Genomic DNA, 17559 nt, shown 5'->3' on the forward strand with positions numbered 1-17559 from the left:
AAACTTCGAGAACTACAACATCCATCGGGCACCGGTGGATGACAACAGGTTCTACTACCCTTTAATATGTTCTATTTAACAGTAAAGTAAATATCTTTCTGTTAGTTCTTGAGATAGTATCTATAAAGACAGGAACATGTTTCAGGAACAAGTTTGTGGAGTTAGCTAGTTAACGTTTCTAAAATCCACCAACTCTGAAGAAAGCACGAAATCAACGGTTTCCATGGCGAGCGATTAAGCTTCCCTAACGTTATAGTAGTTACTTGTAACTTGCAGGCGCTTATGGATTTGCACATGCTATCCCACAAGGATAGATAGCTAACCAACTGATAATGTCATCTGTATCTCAAAATTCCATACATAAAGATAGTGATTTATCTATCCATAAATCGTCTGAATTGTTTGATGATGGATTATTGCACGAGATTCCAACAACAACAACAACAAGTAAGTCAATTAACCCGACTAACTAGTTATAACCTCGTTAGCTAGGGACGCGTATTTGTCATAGTGCTGATCCCTAGCGCCATCAGCAGTGGCAGCACTGAGCCACCCCCTTTGGATATCTAATTAAGATAACTACCCCTACCTTACAGGTACAAATGACACCAGTACTGTCCCTAAAAGGTACAAGAATCTGGATGAGTTGAGGTAATTTTTCCACTTTAAGTTTCTCTAGCTAGATAACACGTTAACGTTACCTGTTAAGTGCCCTACCTCCTTTTTCAAAACCCTAACGTTAGCTACCTACCTGTATTTGAAAAGAGTCTGCCTTTTGCACCATGAACCATCATCCATTTGGAAGCAAATTTGTTAGGTTGGCTTTCTTTACAGTGAGGAGCTCAACAGACGAACCAAGGAGACCCAAATGCTGCAAGAAGAGGTGGAACATGCAACTAAAATTGCCATGGAGCAAATGGGACGCACATTTCCCAGCAGCTCACCCTCACAAATAAATTACTTTCCCATTTTTATGGGTGAGTATGAGGTTTTCTTGTATCAGTAATAAAAATATAGCCATTGCAAAGCGTATACACTAGCTAGCTAGTACTAGCTCTATACAGTAACACATCAGAATATGACACTAACCTATTTTGAATTCTGGAACTACCAGTAGTACTTTGCTGTGATATGTTTTCCCTATTGCTCCCTTTTTTTTTATTTTTTTATTTTTACAGATGGTTCATCGGAGGAGAACTCAGAAGTGCTGTCTCCGTACCGACCGTCTTTGATCCAGCCTCTTACATATGACCGAGATGGCCTGGATCTGAAGGTGGTCAGAAGTGGCGTAACCTTCCCTGGGAAAGATGTTTTGGAAAATGTAATAGAGGACTACTCTCAGCAGGTGTCGGAGCTCCAAAAGCAGCTGAGTGAGGTTAGTCTGAGATGGAGGACTATTTATTTTCCTTTCCTGCTGAGAGTTGTTGATATAATCTGGTTGAAGGAGGCCTCCTGAACTAAATTATTCAAATCAAAAGCCATGCAATTCTGTGCCACAGAGTTGCCATTGATTGCAGCACATTTGCTAATACTTTTTCAGATGTGTGCTTTTCATGAACAGCAGAAGTTCAAATTGCGGCAGTCCATCATCAAGCTACAGACAAAGTTGCATGAGGTCCAGATTGAGAAAGATGCCCTGACTGATCTAAGGTATTTCATGCTAAAACCCTTGCAATGTAGGCCATTTGTACTGTATACCTTTGGACAGATCTCAGCTCATTTTAACTGTAAAAGTAAGGAAGTAAAGGATATAAGTTGCGTCAATGTTAATTGTTTTGCCCCTCAGAATGAAAGAGAGCAGAAAACAGGCAGATGTAATGGGGAAAATGCATGCAATAATCAGAGCGCTGCAAATCAATAAACAGACAGGGGACCAGAGGCTACTGGAGGCTGAGGAGGAAGCAAAGTCACAAAGCAGGAAAGCAGAGTCAATGGAGCGTACACTACAGGAGGTTCACTCCACACTGTTGGCTTATGAGAAACGGTGTAGAAACGATTTGTACACCAGCCATGACGCACTGGGAGTTGCGGTGGAGAAAGTATTACAGGACTTGGAGCATGAGAATCACAATCTGAGAGAAAGATTCCTGCTGGTAATACAGTCAGTCTTATGTATTATGCCACTCAAAACACTTTTATCAAAGGTTTGACGTGTTGTTCTTGATATTGTATCTTTCTATTCCAAACTCATTGTGCCAGGTGGAAGAGCAGATGGAGACTCAAGAACAGAAATGCCAAGATAAAGCAGAGATACGGTTGAAGGAGCAAAGGGAAAAGTACTTTTTCATTAACTTTTGACAATTCTTGCCTCAGTCACTTGGGTTACCTGGGATTAGTCATTCATTCACTTCTCTGATTTTTTTAAACTGTAAGTATGTTTACGACATAAGTTCCTTGAGGCGACATGTCAAGTTGCCTTGCTTGGCTTGCTTTGCTCTCTTCCAGACTGGAGCAGCTTATTACCCGTCATGACCAGGAGGTGGCGATATTGACTGAGAAATTGAGCAGCTCCCGAAGCAGTGCCTCCAGTTTGTGTGTCCAGGTGGAATTGTTACAGTGAGAGACTTGAATTAACTAGCAATACAATATCTACACATTTCCTGAGTTGAGTTGAATTCAATTCAAAGCTCTCTCTTTCCCCCCCAAATGAATTATATCACCTATATTTTAATTTAGTTGTAAGACATCAGTCTTATCTTTCAGAAAGTGTCCAAAAACATGTATTATTTCCTTCTGATCAGAAAACAAGGTGAGAGTCAGGCTTCGGTGCACCAGTGTCAGGTCAAGGACTTGGAGTCAGCTTTCTCCATCCTGCGCTCCGATCTACTGGATGGCCAGCGGGTCCATGAAGACAAGGTAATGGCTACATATCCCTATTGTGTTTTAAATGATTAGAATAATGAAAGTGGCCCTGGCCTATTCAAACAGAAGTTTAGGAGGTAGACATTGTAACACAGGAGGTTGGTGGCACCTTAATTGGGGTGGATGGGCTCGTGGTAATGGCTGGAGCGGAATCAGTGGAGTGGTATCAAACACATGGTTTCTATGTGTTTGATGCCATTCCATTAGTGCCGTTCCAGCCATTATTATGAGCTGTCCTCCCCTCAGCAGCCTCCACTGCATTGCAATATTCTATGTGAAGGTTCCGAAGGTTTGGGTTGTCATGATGTTGTGTGCCAGGTGAGTGCTCTGGAGAAGCAGTTGGCTGAGGCCCAGTCTCAGGTGGAGGAGGCCCAGAGAGGGAGAGACGGATCTCTCCAGCAGGCAGAGGAGCTGGACTCTCAGCTCTGCCAGCTCACGGTAAGACAGCCCAGCCTCAGACATAAACAGGGAGGATACAGCCATAGTGTGCTCCCTGTTGCTGTGGAAAAAGCACACTGCACATTTTTTCAATTCCAGAAAGCCTACATCTATCAATGTATTTGATATATAAATGGTAAAGTGGCTTTGATTTTAAAAAAATGGTTTGAATAAATCCAAACATATGAACACAAACAGCGATGAGTGGGTACTGTGTTATGTGTGGGGTTAGTCAGAGCTCCGGCAGGCTCGTGAGGAGTTGGCCCACGAGAAGGAGGAGACCAAACAGCTGTGGGAGCGGGACACGGGCCACAATGTGACCAGCGACGGGCTGCGCAGGGAGCTGGAGGAGCGACGCCTGGGGGTGCAGCAGCTGGAAGTTCTGGTGGGATCTCTCAAAGACGACTGCCAGGCACAGATGGAGGCTCAGGTGAGAATGAAATTAAAAGCCTTGAGCTGTTTGTTTAAATGTTTTTTTTTAAATAAAAAATGACACCAAGGCTTTAGTTGTCAAACACTGATAATTTTGTATCTCCTCTGCCAGGTGTTGGGCGAGAAGCATCAATGGGAGGAGCTGGCTGTGCTGCGAGGGGAGCTGAAACTGACCACAGACCAGCTGAACAGGGCCAGGGACGAGGAGCTGAGACTGCAGGCCCTACAGGGGGACCGGGACCAGGCGCTGCTGGAGGAGAGGGACAGGGAGCTGCAGCTGAGGCAACAGGAGGCGCAGCAGGGCCGGGCCAGGCTGGAGGAGGCCCAGGGCCACTGCCAGGCCCTCAGGGCAGAGACTGAGGTGCTGAGGCTCAAGCTGGAGGACCGGGAGAAGATGGTGGACCTGCTGCGGCTGCAGATGGAGAGCACCACCCAGATGACGGTACAGCATGGACGTAGCATTGACTCCCTGCACGACGAGAAGAGGCGCCTCAGCAACCAGCTCAGTGAGCACAAGCTGGAGATCCAACAGCTAAGGGTTGGTTTGTTAGTTAGCTAGAGTTAGTTGACTACTTAGTTTTGATCATAGTTTATTTGCATCATCCTACTTTAATTTCATGGTTGGTTGTTTCCTCCACCTCTGGCCCAGAGGTCATACAGGCTGCTAAAGGGAATCCTCAGTTAACACCAATAATTGTTCCTTGTCTTGGATTATAATACTCCAATGTTTTCTTTTTGGGTGTGTTTTCAAAGCTATCCTACCAATAATGTTCAAACCCTGCTGTGTCCCACCCTGTACAGACAGACTTGGAGCAGCGTGAGGAGTGTTTGGCAGTGCTGGAGAAGGAGAGGCGAGTGCAGCAGGCTGGCCTGTCCGAACAGAGCCACTGTGACAAGGAGCTAAAGCTGGAGAAACAGAAGCTCACCGCTGAGCTAGAGATGCAACGCATGCAACTGGTCACCCTCACAGGTACACTAGCTGCCATTTATAGATGGCTTTCATATGAGAATATTCCCCGTGCACAGATAAAATGAGAGGCACCCACTCTGTCAGTTCTTTCATCAGCAGAATAATGTTGTGGTTATCCGTCTTGCGGCTGGCTCCCTAATCAACATAAACAATTGTGTTGACGTCGTGTCCTTGATTTATCCAATTAAATGTTTTACTCCTGTGACCAAACCGTTATTTGTTAACGTTTCTCTATGAATTATGATCTTTATTAATTCTGTAATATTGAAGACCTTTCAATGATTAGATATAACGGCCTCCATTTCTCCAGTCTTTGGGGTAATACAGGTCTTTAGTGGCAAAAGGCAAGAATAATGATGAAGTTGCTACACTGTGTTGGAAAAACACTTCAGCATGTACTGTATGTTTTTCATGTTCACCAAGCCCTCATTGTGCTTTGTGTGTGTGTGTCCATCTGTCTGTTGTCCAGAGGAGCATGAGGAGTTGAAGAGGCTCCACAGCAGTAAGAGTGAGGAGCAGGAGGGTGTGGTGGTGAGTCTCAAAGCCCAGCTGAAGACCACCCGGGCTGAGATGGACCAGGCCAGGAGGACCCTAGAGGAGGCGGACAGACACGGTCAGCACTGCACATCTGACAAACATCACGGAGAACATTTATAATATAGCAGAGAATTTTGTGTTTGTATGATTATGGGAAATATACACTGTGTTTAGGAATGAGGTTTTTAGTTGAGAGAACTGACTATTGCAACGGATGAGTAAATAGCTCTGGAAGAAATACATTTTTCCAACCAACATATTTCCAGACTAACCCATCTTTCCCAGTAAGGGTCTAAACCTCTCCCTTTGTACCATTTCTATTGAGATTGCTCCCCAAAATAAATTGTTTACCTAAGAGTATAATCATATTTCCAATTGTTTGATCGTGGTTCTTCAGATCTCCTAACAGTACTGTTTGTAGGTCCATCTGAACATAGACATTATGACTTAACAACCAGTCCTGGACCTGACACCAAAAGTGAGCCACCGAAGGACAGACCCAAAAGAGATGATCTATTGGTTGTGTTTCCTAGTGGCAGAGTCTGCACAGGGATGACTGTTCAATGCCCCATATATTGAGCCTTCTTTCTGTGGCGAGAATTTTATATAATAGTTTTAATTGAAAACAACGGATTGATGTGTCGATTGTTGTTTTGTCTATCAGTTCATAAACCCGATGCCTTGGCATAGTTGTCAAACCTCTCGACCTTAAGTAAAACTGATACATTTTACAATTTATACTAGTCATTTTAAGCCATGCATGGATTTTCTTAGGAGGCAGACCAACCAATTCACTCCTTTCTCTTTTGAGCAATTGCCTCTTCCATTTTTGTGGCAGAGCTGTGACGAGTTTGTTATACTTTTGTATTGAGCATACACCTTTGTTAATAGCTTGTGTGACAATTTTACTGTCTTTATTTACAATGTCATTCATAAACATGATACCTTCCTTATACATTTTTATTTTCCAAGAAAATTGGTATTTTCTCTATCAGTAAATTGGAGTTTTAACCATATTATTTGCTGTAATACTCGTTCTGCCTCTTCTGGAGGATGAAATTGGAATTGTAACCAACTCTGTATCGCTTCATTTAAAAAAAAAAAAAACAGGATACTTTTAACAGGAATCCATTGTCAATCCACCAGAAATGGTTGGTTTTAATCTGTATAAAAAAAAATAACTTTTGAACATTGGATGCCTCTTAGTAGCATCCTGGAAAACAAGTTTGGATGTAAATATAATTTCAGTTTAATGGAGGCTTTAACTAATTCCCCCCCTCCATTGATTAGACAGAAAGAGATGAGAGTAGATGAACCTTGACTGATTTGTCCCCTCTGCCCTGCCTCCTCTTTTCTGTCCAGGCCTGAAGGTTGCCTTGGGAATGCAGAAGCAGATAAAAACTAAGCGAGACCAGGTCCACTCTCTCCAGGGCCGACTCCAACTACTGGAGGAAACCATGGGCAAAATGAGCCAGGTAGGAACACCTGACGGTCTGCTTTAGGGCTCCATGATGCAAAACTCCAAATTCTGAGTTAATCCCCATTCTCTCACTATTACACATGCCCTGGCTTCCACACAGAAAAAATGACTGTGTCCTTAATTATGTAGGGATTTTAAACAACAAGGGATTCTAGTGTTTACTTAAATGTATAATAATCTGCCATTTCAATATGGTCTCTCTCTTCCCAGGAAAAGCATTACCAGAGTCTGGAGAGTAAGCGGCAGGTCCAGGAGCTGGCCTCAGTCACAGAGGAGAGGAGACAGATGGCAGCTGAGTTGGAGACCGTCCGTTCCCTGGAGAGACGGCTCAGGGAGAAAGTGGCCAAACTGGAGACGGCCCTACACAAGGTGGGGTGGCACTACCTTGTATGTAAACTCACTTTATCACACAGTATGGATATATATACACTGCTCAAAAAAATAAAGGGAACACTTAAACAACACAATGTAACTCCAAGTCAATCACACTTCTGTGAAATCAAACTGTCCACTTAGGAAGCAACACTGATTGACAATAAATTTCACATGCTGTTGTGCAAATGGAATAGACAAAAGGTGGAAATTATAGGCAATTAGCAAGACACCCCCAAAAAAGGAGTGATTCTGCAGGTGGTGATCACAGACCACTTCTCAGTTCCTATGCTTCCTGGCTGATATTTTGGTCACTTTTGAATGCTGGCGGTGCTCTCACTCTAGTGGTAGCATGAGACGGAGTCTACAACCCACACAAGTGGCTCAGGTAGTGCAGTTCATCCAGGATGGCACATCAATGCGAGCTGTGGCAAAAAGGTTTGCTGTGTCTGTCAGCGTAGTGTCCAGAGCATGGAGGTGCTACCAGGAGACAGGCCAGTACATCAGGAGACGTGGAGGAGGCCGTAGGAGGGCAACAACCCAGCAGCAGGACCGCTACCTCCGCCTTTGTGCAAGGAGGTGCACTGCCAGCGCCCTGCAAAATGACCTCCAGCAGGCCACAAATGTGCATGTGTCTGCTCAAACAGTCAGAAACAGACTCCATGAGGGTGGTATGAGGGCCCGACGTCCACAGGTGGGGGTTGTGCTTACAGCCCAACACCGTGCAGGACGTTTGGCATTTGCCAGAGAACACCAAGATTGGCAAATTCGCCACTGGCGCCCTGTGCTCTTCACAGATGAAAGCAGGTTCACACTGAGCACATGTGACAGACGTGACAGAGTCTGGAGACGCCGTGGAGAACGTTCTGCTGCCTGCAACATCCTCCAGCATGACCGGTTTGGCGATGGGTCAGTCATGGTGTGGGGTGGCATTTCTTTGTGGGGCCGCACAGCCCTCCATGTGCTCGCCAGAGGTAGCCTGACTGCCAATAGGTACCGAGATGAGATCCTCAGACCCCTTGTGAGACCATATGCTGACACATGCACATTTGTGGCCTGCTGGAGGTCATTTTGCAGGGCTCTGGCAGTGCACCTCCTTGCACAAAGGCGGAGGTAGCGGTCCTGCTGCTGGGTTGTTGCCCTCCTACGGCCTCCTCCACGTCTCCTGATGTACTGGCCTGTCTCCTGGTAGCGCCTCCATGCTCTGGACACTACGCTGACAGACACAGCAAACCTTTTTGCCACAGCTCGCATTGATGTGCCATCCTGGATGAACTGCACTACCTGAGCCACTTGTGTGGGTTGTAGACTCCGTCTCATGCTACCACTAGAGTGAGAGCACTGCCAGCATTCAAAAGTGACCAAAACATCAGCCAGGAAGCATAGGAACTGAGAAGTGGTCTGTGGTCACCACCTGCAGAATCACTCCTTTTTTGGGGGTGTCTTGCTAATTGCCTATAATTTCCACCTTTTGTCTATTCCATTTGCACAACAGTATGTGAAATTTATTGTCAATCAGTGTTGCTTCCTAAGTGGACAGTTTGATTTCACAGAAGTGTGATTGACTTGGAGTTACATTGTGTTGTTTAAGTGTTCCCTTTATTTTTTTGAGCAGTGTATATATATATATATATATATATATATATATATATATATATATATATATATATACACGCTTTGACTGATCCCCTTTTGTTACACTTGCTACGTTCCTCAGATGTCTGGGAGCGTTATTGACTGTCAAGACTTCATCCAGTTGCAAGAGCAGGCGTTTGTGCGACTGAAGCTGCAGCATGCTCAGGATGTGAAGGTACAGTTCAGTAAGACGGGTGTCCATTTGCCTCTATAGCGGTCTAATGCATATGATGTTTTGTTGTTTCTGTCTCTACCTTTTCTACTGTGTGCTTTTTCCAAGTGCTGTGTCTTTTCAGCAGGAGGTGCAGGGTCAAAACCTGCGAGTTACAGGGAATGCTCAGCGTTCTTCCCCTACAAGCCCAACAGCCCAGAATGCACTACCCTCAACCCAGCACCGCTCTAACTTCCTGCTAGAGGTAAATCAATACAGAAATCTCCTACAAAATGGCTCCAATCCTCCCAGGGCCTGGCTTTATTGCTGTTTATTCAGCTGTGGAAAACAAAGATACAAGCTCAGCACATCTGACTTCCCCAAAATTAAAAACACACCCTGATTGCATTCCTGTGGTAGCACGACAGACTCGCTCATCAACCGTTTGACTTGACTCTGGAACGGCCGGATTTAAGCCAATTTATTCAAAGCATGGAGGGATTCCAGCTAGTAAACAAAATATTTCTGTGTAGAATATACTGTAATCCTTATTGGTATTTTACACAGCACCTCTTCACCCCTCTTGCAGTTGAAGTCTCAGCGGCTGCTTGAAAGCCCCACTATGGAGCTGCGTTCTCTAGTCAAAGAGCTGCGACGTGTGATTTCTGAGAACCCCGGACCACACACCAGCATTATCAAAACGACGTCTGCTCAAGAGAGAGCGCACAGGACCACCCTGTAAGTCATCTATTAGAGATCATGTGACCATTAGAGGTCATGATGTTACTAGTGTTCACCCCACATTTTATAGTGCGCGCCAATCTGTTTATTTCACAACCACTAGTGACCTTTTACTCAAATGTTTACAAAGATTGTGTTCTATTTGGTTCTCAATCAACCCATGAACTAAAATAATGTGGAGCCTCTTATTTAAATGTAATACAATCAAATATTTATCTTACAGCAATGAAGTCACCAATTTTTTTACAAACAATGCCAAAACGACAAAGGGGACCTACAGCAGGTAAGAGCCTCTGTGTCTGACTGCCTGAGCATGGCAGTTGGCAACCGGGCCCATACCCGTGTCTTGGCTTTTCTACTCCTCAGGCCACATGCATGTGCAGTGTCTGTGGCATCGTTCTAATGCATGTTTGTGTATGCAATATGTGTAGTGGTGTTCCTCACCTCCTTAGGACAACTGATCTGGATGAGCGGAATTTAAACAGCACCTTCTCAAGCGAGAGTGAGTTTGTCTTTGTTGGTACGACCAACCACTTAAACACAGTTAACAAAGCATGTGCTTAATTTCCCTTATTTCACACGTTTCGTATCACTCTTCTAGTCTCCTTTATCATCCCTGTGGTCCCTTCAAACATAATATGATTAATTTCTACAGGCCAGGACATCTCTTTTGTTGCATCTCTGCCTTGCTACACATCGTCACCTCGAGCCATGGCACTAGGCCGCACGTCCCCTGTACACTCACTCCTGACTACTGACCACAGCCCCACGGATCTACAACCGAGCAGGCCTCTGCCTCAGGCAGGAAGCCCTCTTGCAGACATGTGCACCTGTAAGTCCTACTGCCTTCAGTATTATTACACCTCTGTTGTGTAACCAATGTGGGAGATGACAGGCCTTTGCACCAGTTAAATGGGCTTGGAGTTCCTCTGTTACTACAGTTTGTCGTCGTAATAATGTTTGAATTTCTGAACTCTAATCTGTTGACCTCTGAGTGAGTGAGTTGTGGTTTCACTTGAAATGTTTGTCCAGTGGCCAATCCGCAGGCTGAGTTGACAGGACACACATGCAAGCACTTGCAAGGAAAACTGGACAGCCTTCAAAACATGGTGGATGACTTGCAGATGAAGAACCAAGGTTTGTTGAGCAAAGACACCATTTTTTGAGTTCATATGACTGTTGTGCAGTGGTCGGTGACTGACATCAGTGCTAAAGAACTGAATCTGTATTTAGAGTTGAATTAGCCTAGATACCAATGTTGTCCACACTCTACAGTTGTGAGAATCCAGACTTATGTCTGTCCTTCCCTGCCTCATGTAGCAGACACATCTTTAATAGGAATGTAATCAGGAAAAAGAGGATATTGGCTTGGGGCTTGGTCAATTTCATGATGTACCAGTGGGGCAAAAAAGTATTTAGTCAACCACCAATTGTGCAAGTTCTCCCACTTAAAAAGATGAGGCCTGTAATTTTCATCATAGGTACACTTCAACTATGACAGACAAAATTAGAAAAATAAATCCAGAAAATCACATTGTAGGAATTTTAATGATTCATTTGCAAATTATGGTGGAAAATAAGTATTTGGTCAATAACAAAAGTTTCTCAATACTTTGTTATATACCCTTTGTTGGCAATGACAGAGGTCAAACGTTTTCTGTAAGTCTTCACAAGGTTTTCACACACTGTTGCTGGTATTTTGGCCCATTCCTCCATGCAGATCTCCTCTAGAGCAGTGATGTTTTGGGGCTGTTGCTGGGCAACACGGACTTTCAACTCCCTCCAAAGATTTTCTATGGGGTTGAGATATGGAGACTGGCTAGGCCACTCCAGGACCTTGAAATGCTTCTTACGAAGCCACTCCTTCGTTGCCCGGGCGGTGTGTTTGGGATCATTGTCATGCTGAAAGACCCAGCCACGTTTCATCTTCAATGCCCTTGCTGATGGAAGGAGGTTTTCAGTCCAAAATCTCACGATACATGGCCCGATTCATTCTGTCCTTTACACGGATCAGTCGTCCTGGTCCCTTTGCAGAAAAACAGCCCCAAAGCATGATGTTTCCACCCCCATGCTTCACAGTAGGTATGGTGTTCTTTGGATGCAACTCAGCATTCTTTGTCCTCCAAACACGACGAGTTGAGTTTTTACCAAAAAGTTATATTTTGGTTTCATCTGACCATATGACATTCTCCCAATCTTCTTCTGGATCATCCAAATGCTCTCTAGCAAACTTCAGACGGGCCTGGACATGTACTGGCTTAAGCAGGGGGACACGTCTGGCACTGCAGGATTTGAGTCCCTGGCGGCGTAGTGTGTTACTGATGGTAGGCTTTGTTACTTTGGTCCCAGCTCTCTGCAGGTCATTCACTAGGTCCCCCCGTGTGGTTCTTGGATTTTTGCTCACCATTCTTGTGATCATTTTGACCCCACGGGGTGAGAACTTGCGTGGACCCCCAGATCGAGGGAGATTATCAGTGGTCTTGTATGTCTTCCATTTCCTAATAATTGCTCCCACAGTTGATTTCTTCAAACCAAGCTGCTTACCTATTGCAGATTGTCTTCCCAGCCTGGTGCAGGTCTACAATTTTGTTTCTGGTGTCCTTTGACAGCTCTTTGGTCTTGGCCATAGTGGAGTTTGGAGTGTGACTGTTTGAGGTTGTGGACAGGTGTCTTTTATACTGATAACAAGTTCAAACAGGTGCCATTAATACAGGTAACGAGTGGAGGACAGAGGAGCCTCTTAAAGAATAAGTTACAGGTCTGTGAGAGCCAGAAATCTTGCTTGTTTGTAGGTGACCAAATACTTATTTTCCACCATAATTTGCAAATAAATTCATTAAAAATCCTACAATGTGATTTTCTGGATTTTTTTTCTTCTCATTTGTCTGTCATAGTTGAAGTGTACCTATGATGAAAATGACAGGCCTCTCTCATCTTTTTAAGTGGGAGAACTTGCACAATTGGTGGCTGACTAAATACTTTTTTGCCCCACTGTATAAATAGATGGTTTAGCTGACAACGTCACAAACGGTGCACACGCTTCAATGGGGCAGAAGTCCGTGACTTGTTGTGATTCTGGATGGCCAGATAGCTACCAACAATGACAAACTGCCATGTGGGGAATCACAATTGAATTGTTTCATCTTATTCTTGATACCATGTCTTGTTTTGACTGATTTCATGTCAATGCTAATATGGATAAAATTCACGAGCTAGCTAACCAACAACTGTATCAATGTATTTGTGAGACAATAAGTGCTCATTGTGCAAATGTATTTGTTTTTAAATAAACATTGGACACAAAGTATAGTTTACATGTTGTCAACAATCTAAGTCAACTCGTCTGTTTTTCCCCATTGTTGAGCATGCATCGGTTTTGTTGCTAAACAACCAACCCGTCTGTTTTTTATTTAAATGTCAGAAAAACATGAATTCCTGATTTAATCCGGAGAAATTCCATTTGATGTTTGTGTCCGATAAACAGGATTGTCCTAAAGGTGGAATTTGACATGAAAACTCACTTTCTGTGAGGCTTTCTTTTTTTCTTTTTTACAGATATGTCCTCTATGATAAAGGGTCAGGAGAGGAGGTTGATGTTCAAAGACAAAGGGAGGCTTTATAACAAGCAAGGCTCTGGGTGAATGTCTACATGTGTAACAAAAATAAACTTGTATTTGAATGAAGGCACTCTGATTATTGTGAATTGTCTTTTTATTATTCATTCAAATTGCCAATGTCCATGGCATGTTACTTTCAACACAGCAAGATTGGCACCAAATATGATGACAGAAGGATAAACAGGCTAGCATCTCTTGTTCATAAAATGTCATTTATTCAAGGTAACAGGATGATCTGTGATGTACATGCATTGACAGACAGTCAATGTTTTCTAAACATGATCTGGAAACTCATGAAAAATTAAGATCCAGTTTTTCTTTTTTACCAGCATAGTGTCTTATTCCTGTGTACTATTGTGAAACTGACCTACGTAATGCCTATTGAAACATGCCTGAATGACCAATTTCCCTTTCCGTGTTGAAGCAGAGCCTGCTGCATCTGGCCTTGATCAATTGTCTCGCTCCTCTTCTGCAAAGACAAGACTCAGAAACCGAAAAATAGAAGAAAAGTCCAAGTTAAAAAGCCAAGTAATCTGTATATAATATATATATATTTAATCTAATTAACGCCTGTGCTGGGAAGCAGTCACTACGTAAACGTGAAGCAATGTTGTCATACCCTACCCTCAGCCCCATGCTGATGATGAACACGAGTCCCATGCATCTAAAAGAATTTCAGATCATTTGAACTGAAATGTCAAGGGGGATTGATGGTCTCTCAAAATCATTTGTCTCATAAATACCCACAAAGAACAAGGACGAGTTATATCAAAGACCCACCATTTCACTTGGTTCTGGTGGAAACTCAATGTCCTCAGGGATGATATTGGGGTCTCGTAATGGGTCATCAGCATCTCTTTACTTCCATGTTTTAGCATCTAGGAACCATGCTCCATATTTGGGGCTTTTAGTTCCTGGTTTGCTCTGTTGAACATTTTCTTTTTATTTCACCTTTATTTAACCAGGTAGGCAAGTTGAGAACAAGTTCTCATTTACAATTGCGACCTGGCCAAGATAAAGCAAAGCAGTTTGACACATACAACAACACAGAGCTACACATGGAGTAAAACAAACATACAGTCAATAATACAGTAGAAAAATAAGTCTATATACAATGTGAGCAAATGAGGTGAGATAAGGGAGGTAAAGGCAAAAAAAGGCCATGGTAGCGACGTAAATACAATATAGCAAGTAAAACAATGGAATGGTAGATTTGCAGTGGAAGAATGTAGAAAGTAGAAATAATGGGGTGCAAAGGAGCAAAATAAATAGATACAGTAGGGGAAGAGGTAGTTGTTTGGGCTAAATTATAGATGGGCTATGTACAGGTGCAGTAATCTGTGAGCTGCTCTGACAGCTGGTGCTTAAAGCTAGTGAGGGAGAAGTGTTTCCAGTTTCAGAGATTTTTGTAGTTCGTTCCAGTCATTGGCAGCAGAGAACTGGAAGGCCAAAGGAAGAATTGGTTTTGGGGGTGACCAGAGAGCTATACCTACTGGAGTGTGTGCTGCTATGGTGACCAGCGAGCTGAGATAAGGGGGGACTTTACCTAGCAGGGTCTTGTAGATGACCTGGAGCCAGTGGGTTTGGCGACGAGTATGTAGCGAGGGCCAGCCAACGAGAGCATACAGGTCGCAGTGGTGGGTGGTATATGGGGCTTTGGTGACAAAACGGATGGCACTGTGATAGACTGGATCCAATTTATTGAGTAGGGTATTGGAGGTTATTTTGTAAATGACATCACCGAAGTCGAGGATCGGTAGGATGGTCAGTTTTACGAGGGTATGTTTGGCAGCATGAGTGAAGGATGCTTTTTTGCGAAATAGAAAGCCAATTCTAGATTTAACTTTGGATTGGAGACGTTTGATGTGAGTCTGGAAGGAGAGTTTACAGTCTAACCAAACACCTAGGTATTTGTAGTTGTCCACATATTCTAAGTCAGAACCGTCCAGAGTAGTGATGCTGGACGGGCGGGCAGGTGCAGGCAGCGATCGGTTGAAGAGCATGCATTTAGTTTTACTTGTATTTAAGAGCAGTTGGAGGCCACGGAAGGAGAGTTGTATGGCATTGAAGCTCGTCTGGAGGGTTGTTAACACAGTGTCCAAAGAAGGGCCAGAAGTATAGAGAATGGTGTCGTCTGCGTAGACGTGGATCAGAGACTCACCAGCAGCAAGAGAGACATCATTGATGTATACAGAAAAGAGAGTCAGCCCAAGAATTGAACCCTGTGGCACCCCCATAGAGACTGCCAGAGGCCCGGACAACAGGCCCTCCGATTTGACACACTGAACTCTATCAGAGAAGTAGTTGGTGAACCAGGCGAGGCAATCATTTGAGAAACCAAGGCTATCGAGTCTGCCGATGAGGATGTGGTGATTGACAGAGTCGAAAGCCTTGGCCAGGTCAATGAATATGGCTGCACAGTATTGTTTCTTATCGATGGCGGGTAAGATATCGTTTAGGACCTTGAGCGTGGCTGAGGTGCACCCATGACTAGCTCTGAAACCAGATTGCATAGCGGAGAAGGTGCGGTGGGATTCGAAATGGTCGGTAATCTGTTTGTTGACTTAGCTTTCGAAGACCTTAGAAAGGCATGGTAGGATAGATATAGGTCTGTAGCAGTTTGGGTCAAGAGTGTCCCCACCCCTTTGAAGAGGGGGATGACCGCAGCTGCTTTCCAATCTTTGGGAATCTCAGACGACACGAAAGAGAGGTTGAACAGGCTAGTAATAGGGGTTGCAACAATTTCGGCAGATAATTTTAGAAAGTAAGGGTCCAGATTGTCTAGCGCGGCTGATTTGTAGGGGTCCAGATTTTGCAACTCTTTCAGAACATCAGGAGAAGGAGAAATGGGGAAGGCTTGGGCGAGTTGCTGTGGGGGGTGCAGTGCTGTTGACCGGGGTAGGGGTAGCCAGGTGGAAAGCATAGCCAGCCGTAGAAAAATGCTTATTGAAATTCTCAATTATAGTGGATTTATCGGTGGTGACAGTTTCCTATCCTCAGTGCATGAGCATTATATATATTTATATATATTTTTTATTTTTTACGTAGGCAGGAAACAAGAAAAAAATACAGACTGCTATATCGGTCTGCTAATACAGGACTAGTAAAGGCCCAGTGCACTACTTCAGTGAAGAAAATAGAGTTTTCAGGGGGTGCTGCCACACCCTCAGAACCCCTACTTCCTGTGTTTATGTACGCAGTCCTCCTCACCTTCTTTATGGTCATGGCCGGTTTGTGTTCACTGTGCTTACCAATGAGGCGACCCAGTCACAGAAAAGCTTGACTTTCTTGATGTCCTCCTCTTGAGATGTGGAGCACAGTCGTTTGACATTGATTATCTGGTCTGCCTTGGCACTGCTCTGCTTTGCTTGCAGCTCTTTGGGCAGGAATCGTACATCCTTTAGAAAAAAAAGAAAAGGGTTAACAACAGCACAGACTGTTGGCTATATATAATACATCACCGGTACTTATACCAGTAGATCAGGGTCGGCTCTAGCCTTTTGGGGGCCTGTTATGCCAAATAGTGTCCCCCTCTGCGGGACATTATTTGGCATGACAGGCCCTAAGTGAGATTTGGTTGAGGGGGCCCCCACCTCACGGCAAAACATTTTCATGGCCCCTCTCTTGACGGTGGAGAGAGGATTTTTACTGCAATTCTACACATTTTGCAATGACTTATGCCATGTTGATATGATATCTGAGTGAGAATGACTAACAAGTAAGAATGACTTAAGGTCAGGGCACATGCCCTGCATGTCCGGTTGATATTCGGCAATGATTACTACACATTAAGATAGATGGCAAGACTATTCTTACTCTCAATAGTAAGTCGAGATCCCGACTGAGTTATTTTTGTTCAGGGGTCTGTCATGCTAAATAATACCTGCCAAAGAGTGTCCCCCACTGCATCACAATGGGATTCCCACTGTGACGCAGGGGGGATGCTTTTTGGCAGGTGGACACTATTTGGCATGACAGGTCCCCTTGTGGCCTGGCGCCCTAAGCAAGCGCTTATGTCTTACCATCTACCTGCCACTCACCTCTGGGGGCATGTCATGCTCTTAATGTGGGTACAGAGTCACAGGATGCTGTTTGAGTTTGTGCTCCACTGCAGCCACATGCTCCCTGTGTGCCTGCTGCAGAGCATTCTGCTTAGAGAAGCAAGCCTGCTCTTTTGAGAAGCACTTCCTTTGTGTTTTATCAGAGAGAGACCTAGGACATCCCAACTACCGAACCATACAATGATGGGATTTATAAATGAATTACGACGCTGGGCCAACTAAGTCAATTAAACATATGACAAAATATGTCAGCCAGATATTAA

General features: G+C 44.1%; 1 protein-coding gene across 1 annotated transcript; it reads left to right on the top strand.

Moving 5' to 3' along the window:
• Positions 1–598: 598 nt before the first annotated feature.
• On the top strand, positions 599–13311 carry LOC120063106 (coiled-coil domain-containing protein 158-like). Its single transcript, XM_039013275.1, has 23 exons — positions 599–651; positions 835–977; positions 1179–1375; positions 1541–1650; positions 1787–2093; positions 2200–2276; positions 2446–2556; positions 2742–2856; positions 3181–3300; positions 3533–3730; positions 3845–4270; positions 4534–4702; positions 5172–5315; positions 6602–6714; positions 6930–7088; positions 8809–8901; positions 9023–9142; positions 9467–9615; positions 9842–9901; positions 10050–10120; positions 10274–10450; positions 10651–10755; positions 13174–13311. The coding sequence occupies exons 2-23, from the start codon at positions 869–871 to the stop codon at positions 13257–13259; spliced, it is 3216 nt and encodes a 1071-aa protein (XP_038869203.1). The 5' UTR covers positions 599–651; positions 835–868; the 3' UTR covers positions 13260–13311.
• Positions 13312–17559: the final 4248 nt, after the last annotated feature.

This window comes from Salvelinus namaycush, chromosome 18, assembly GCF_016432855.1.
Source record: "Salvelinus namaycush isolate Seneca chromosome 18, SaNama_1.0, whole genome shotgun sequence".
Lineage (NCBI taxonomy): Eukaryota > Metazoa > Chordata > Actinopteri > Salmoniformes > Salmonidae > Salvelinus > Salvelinus namaycush.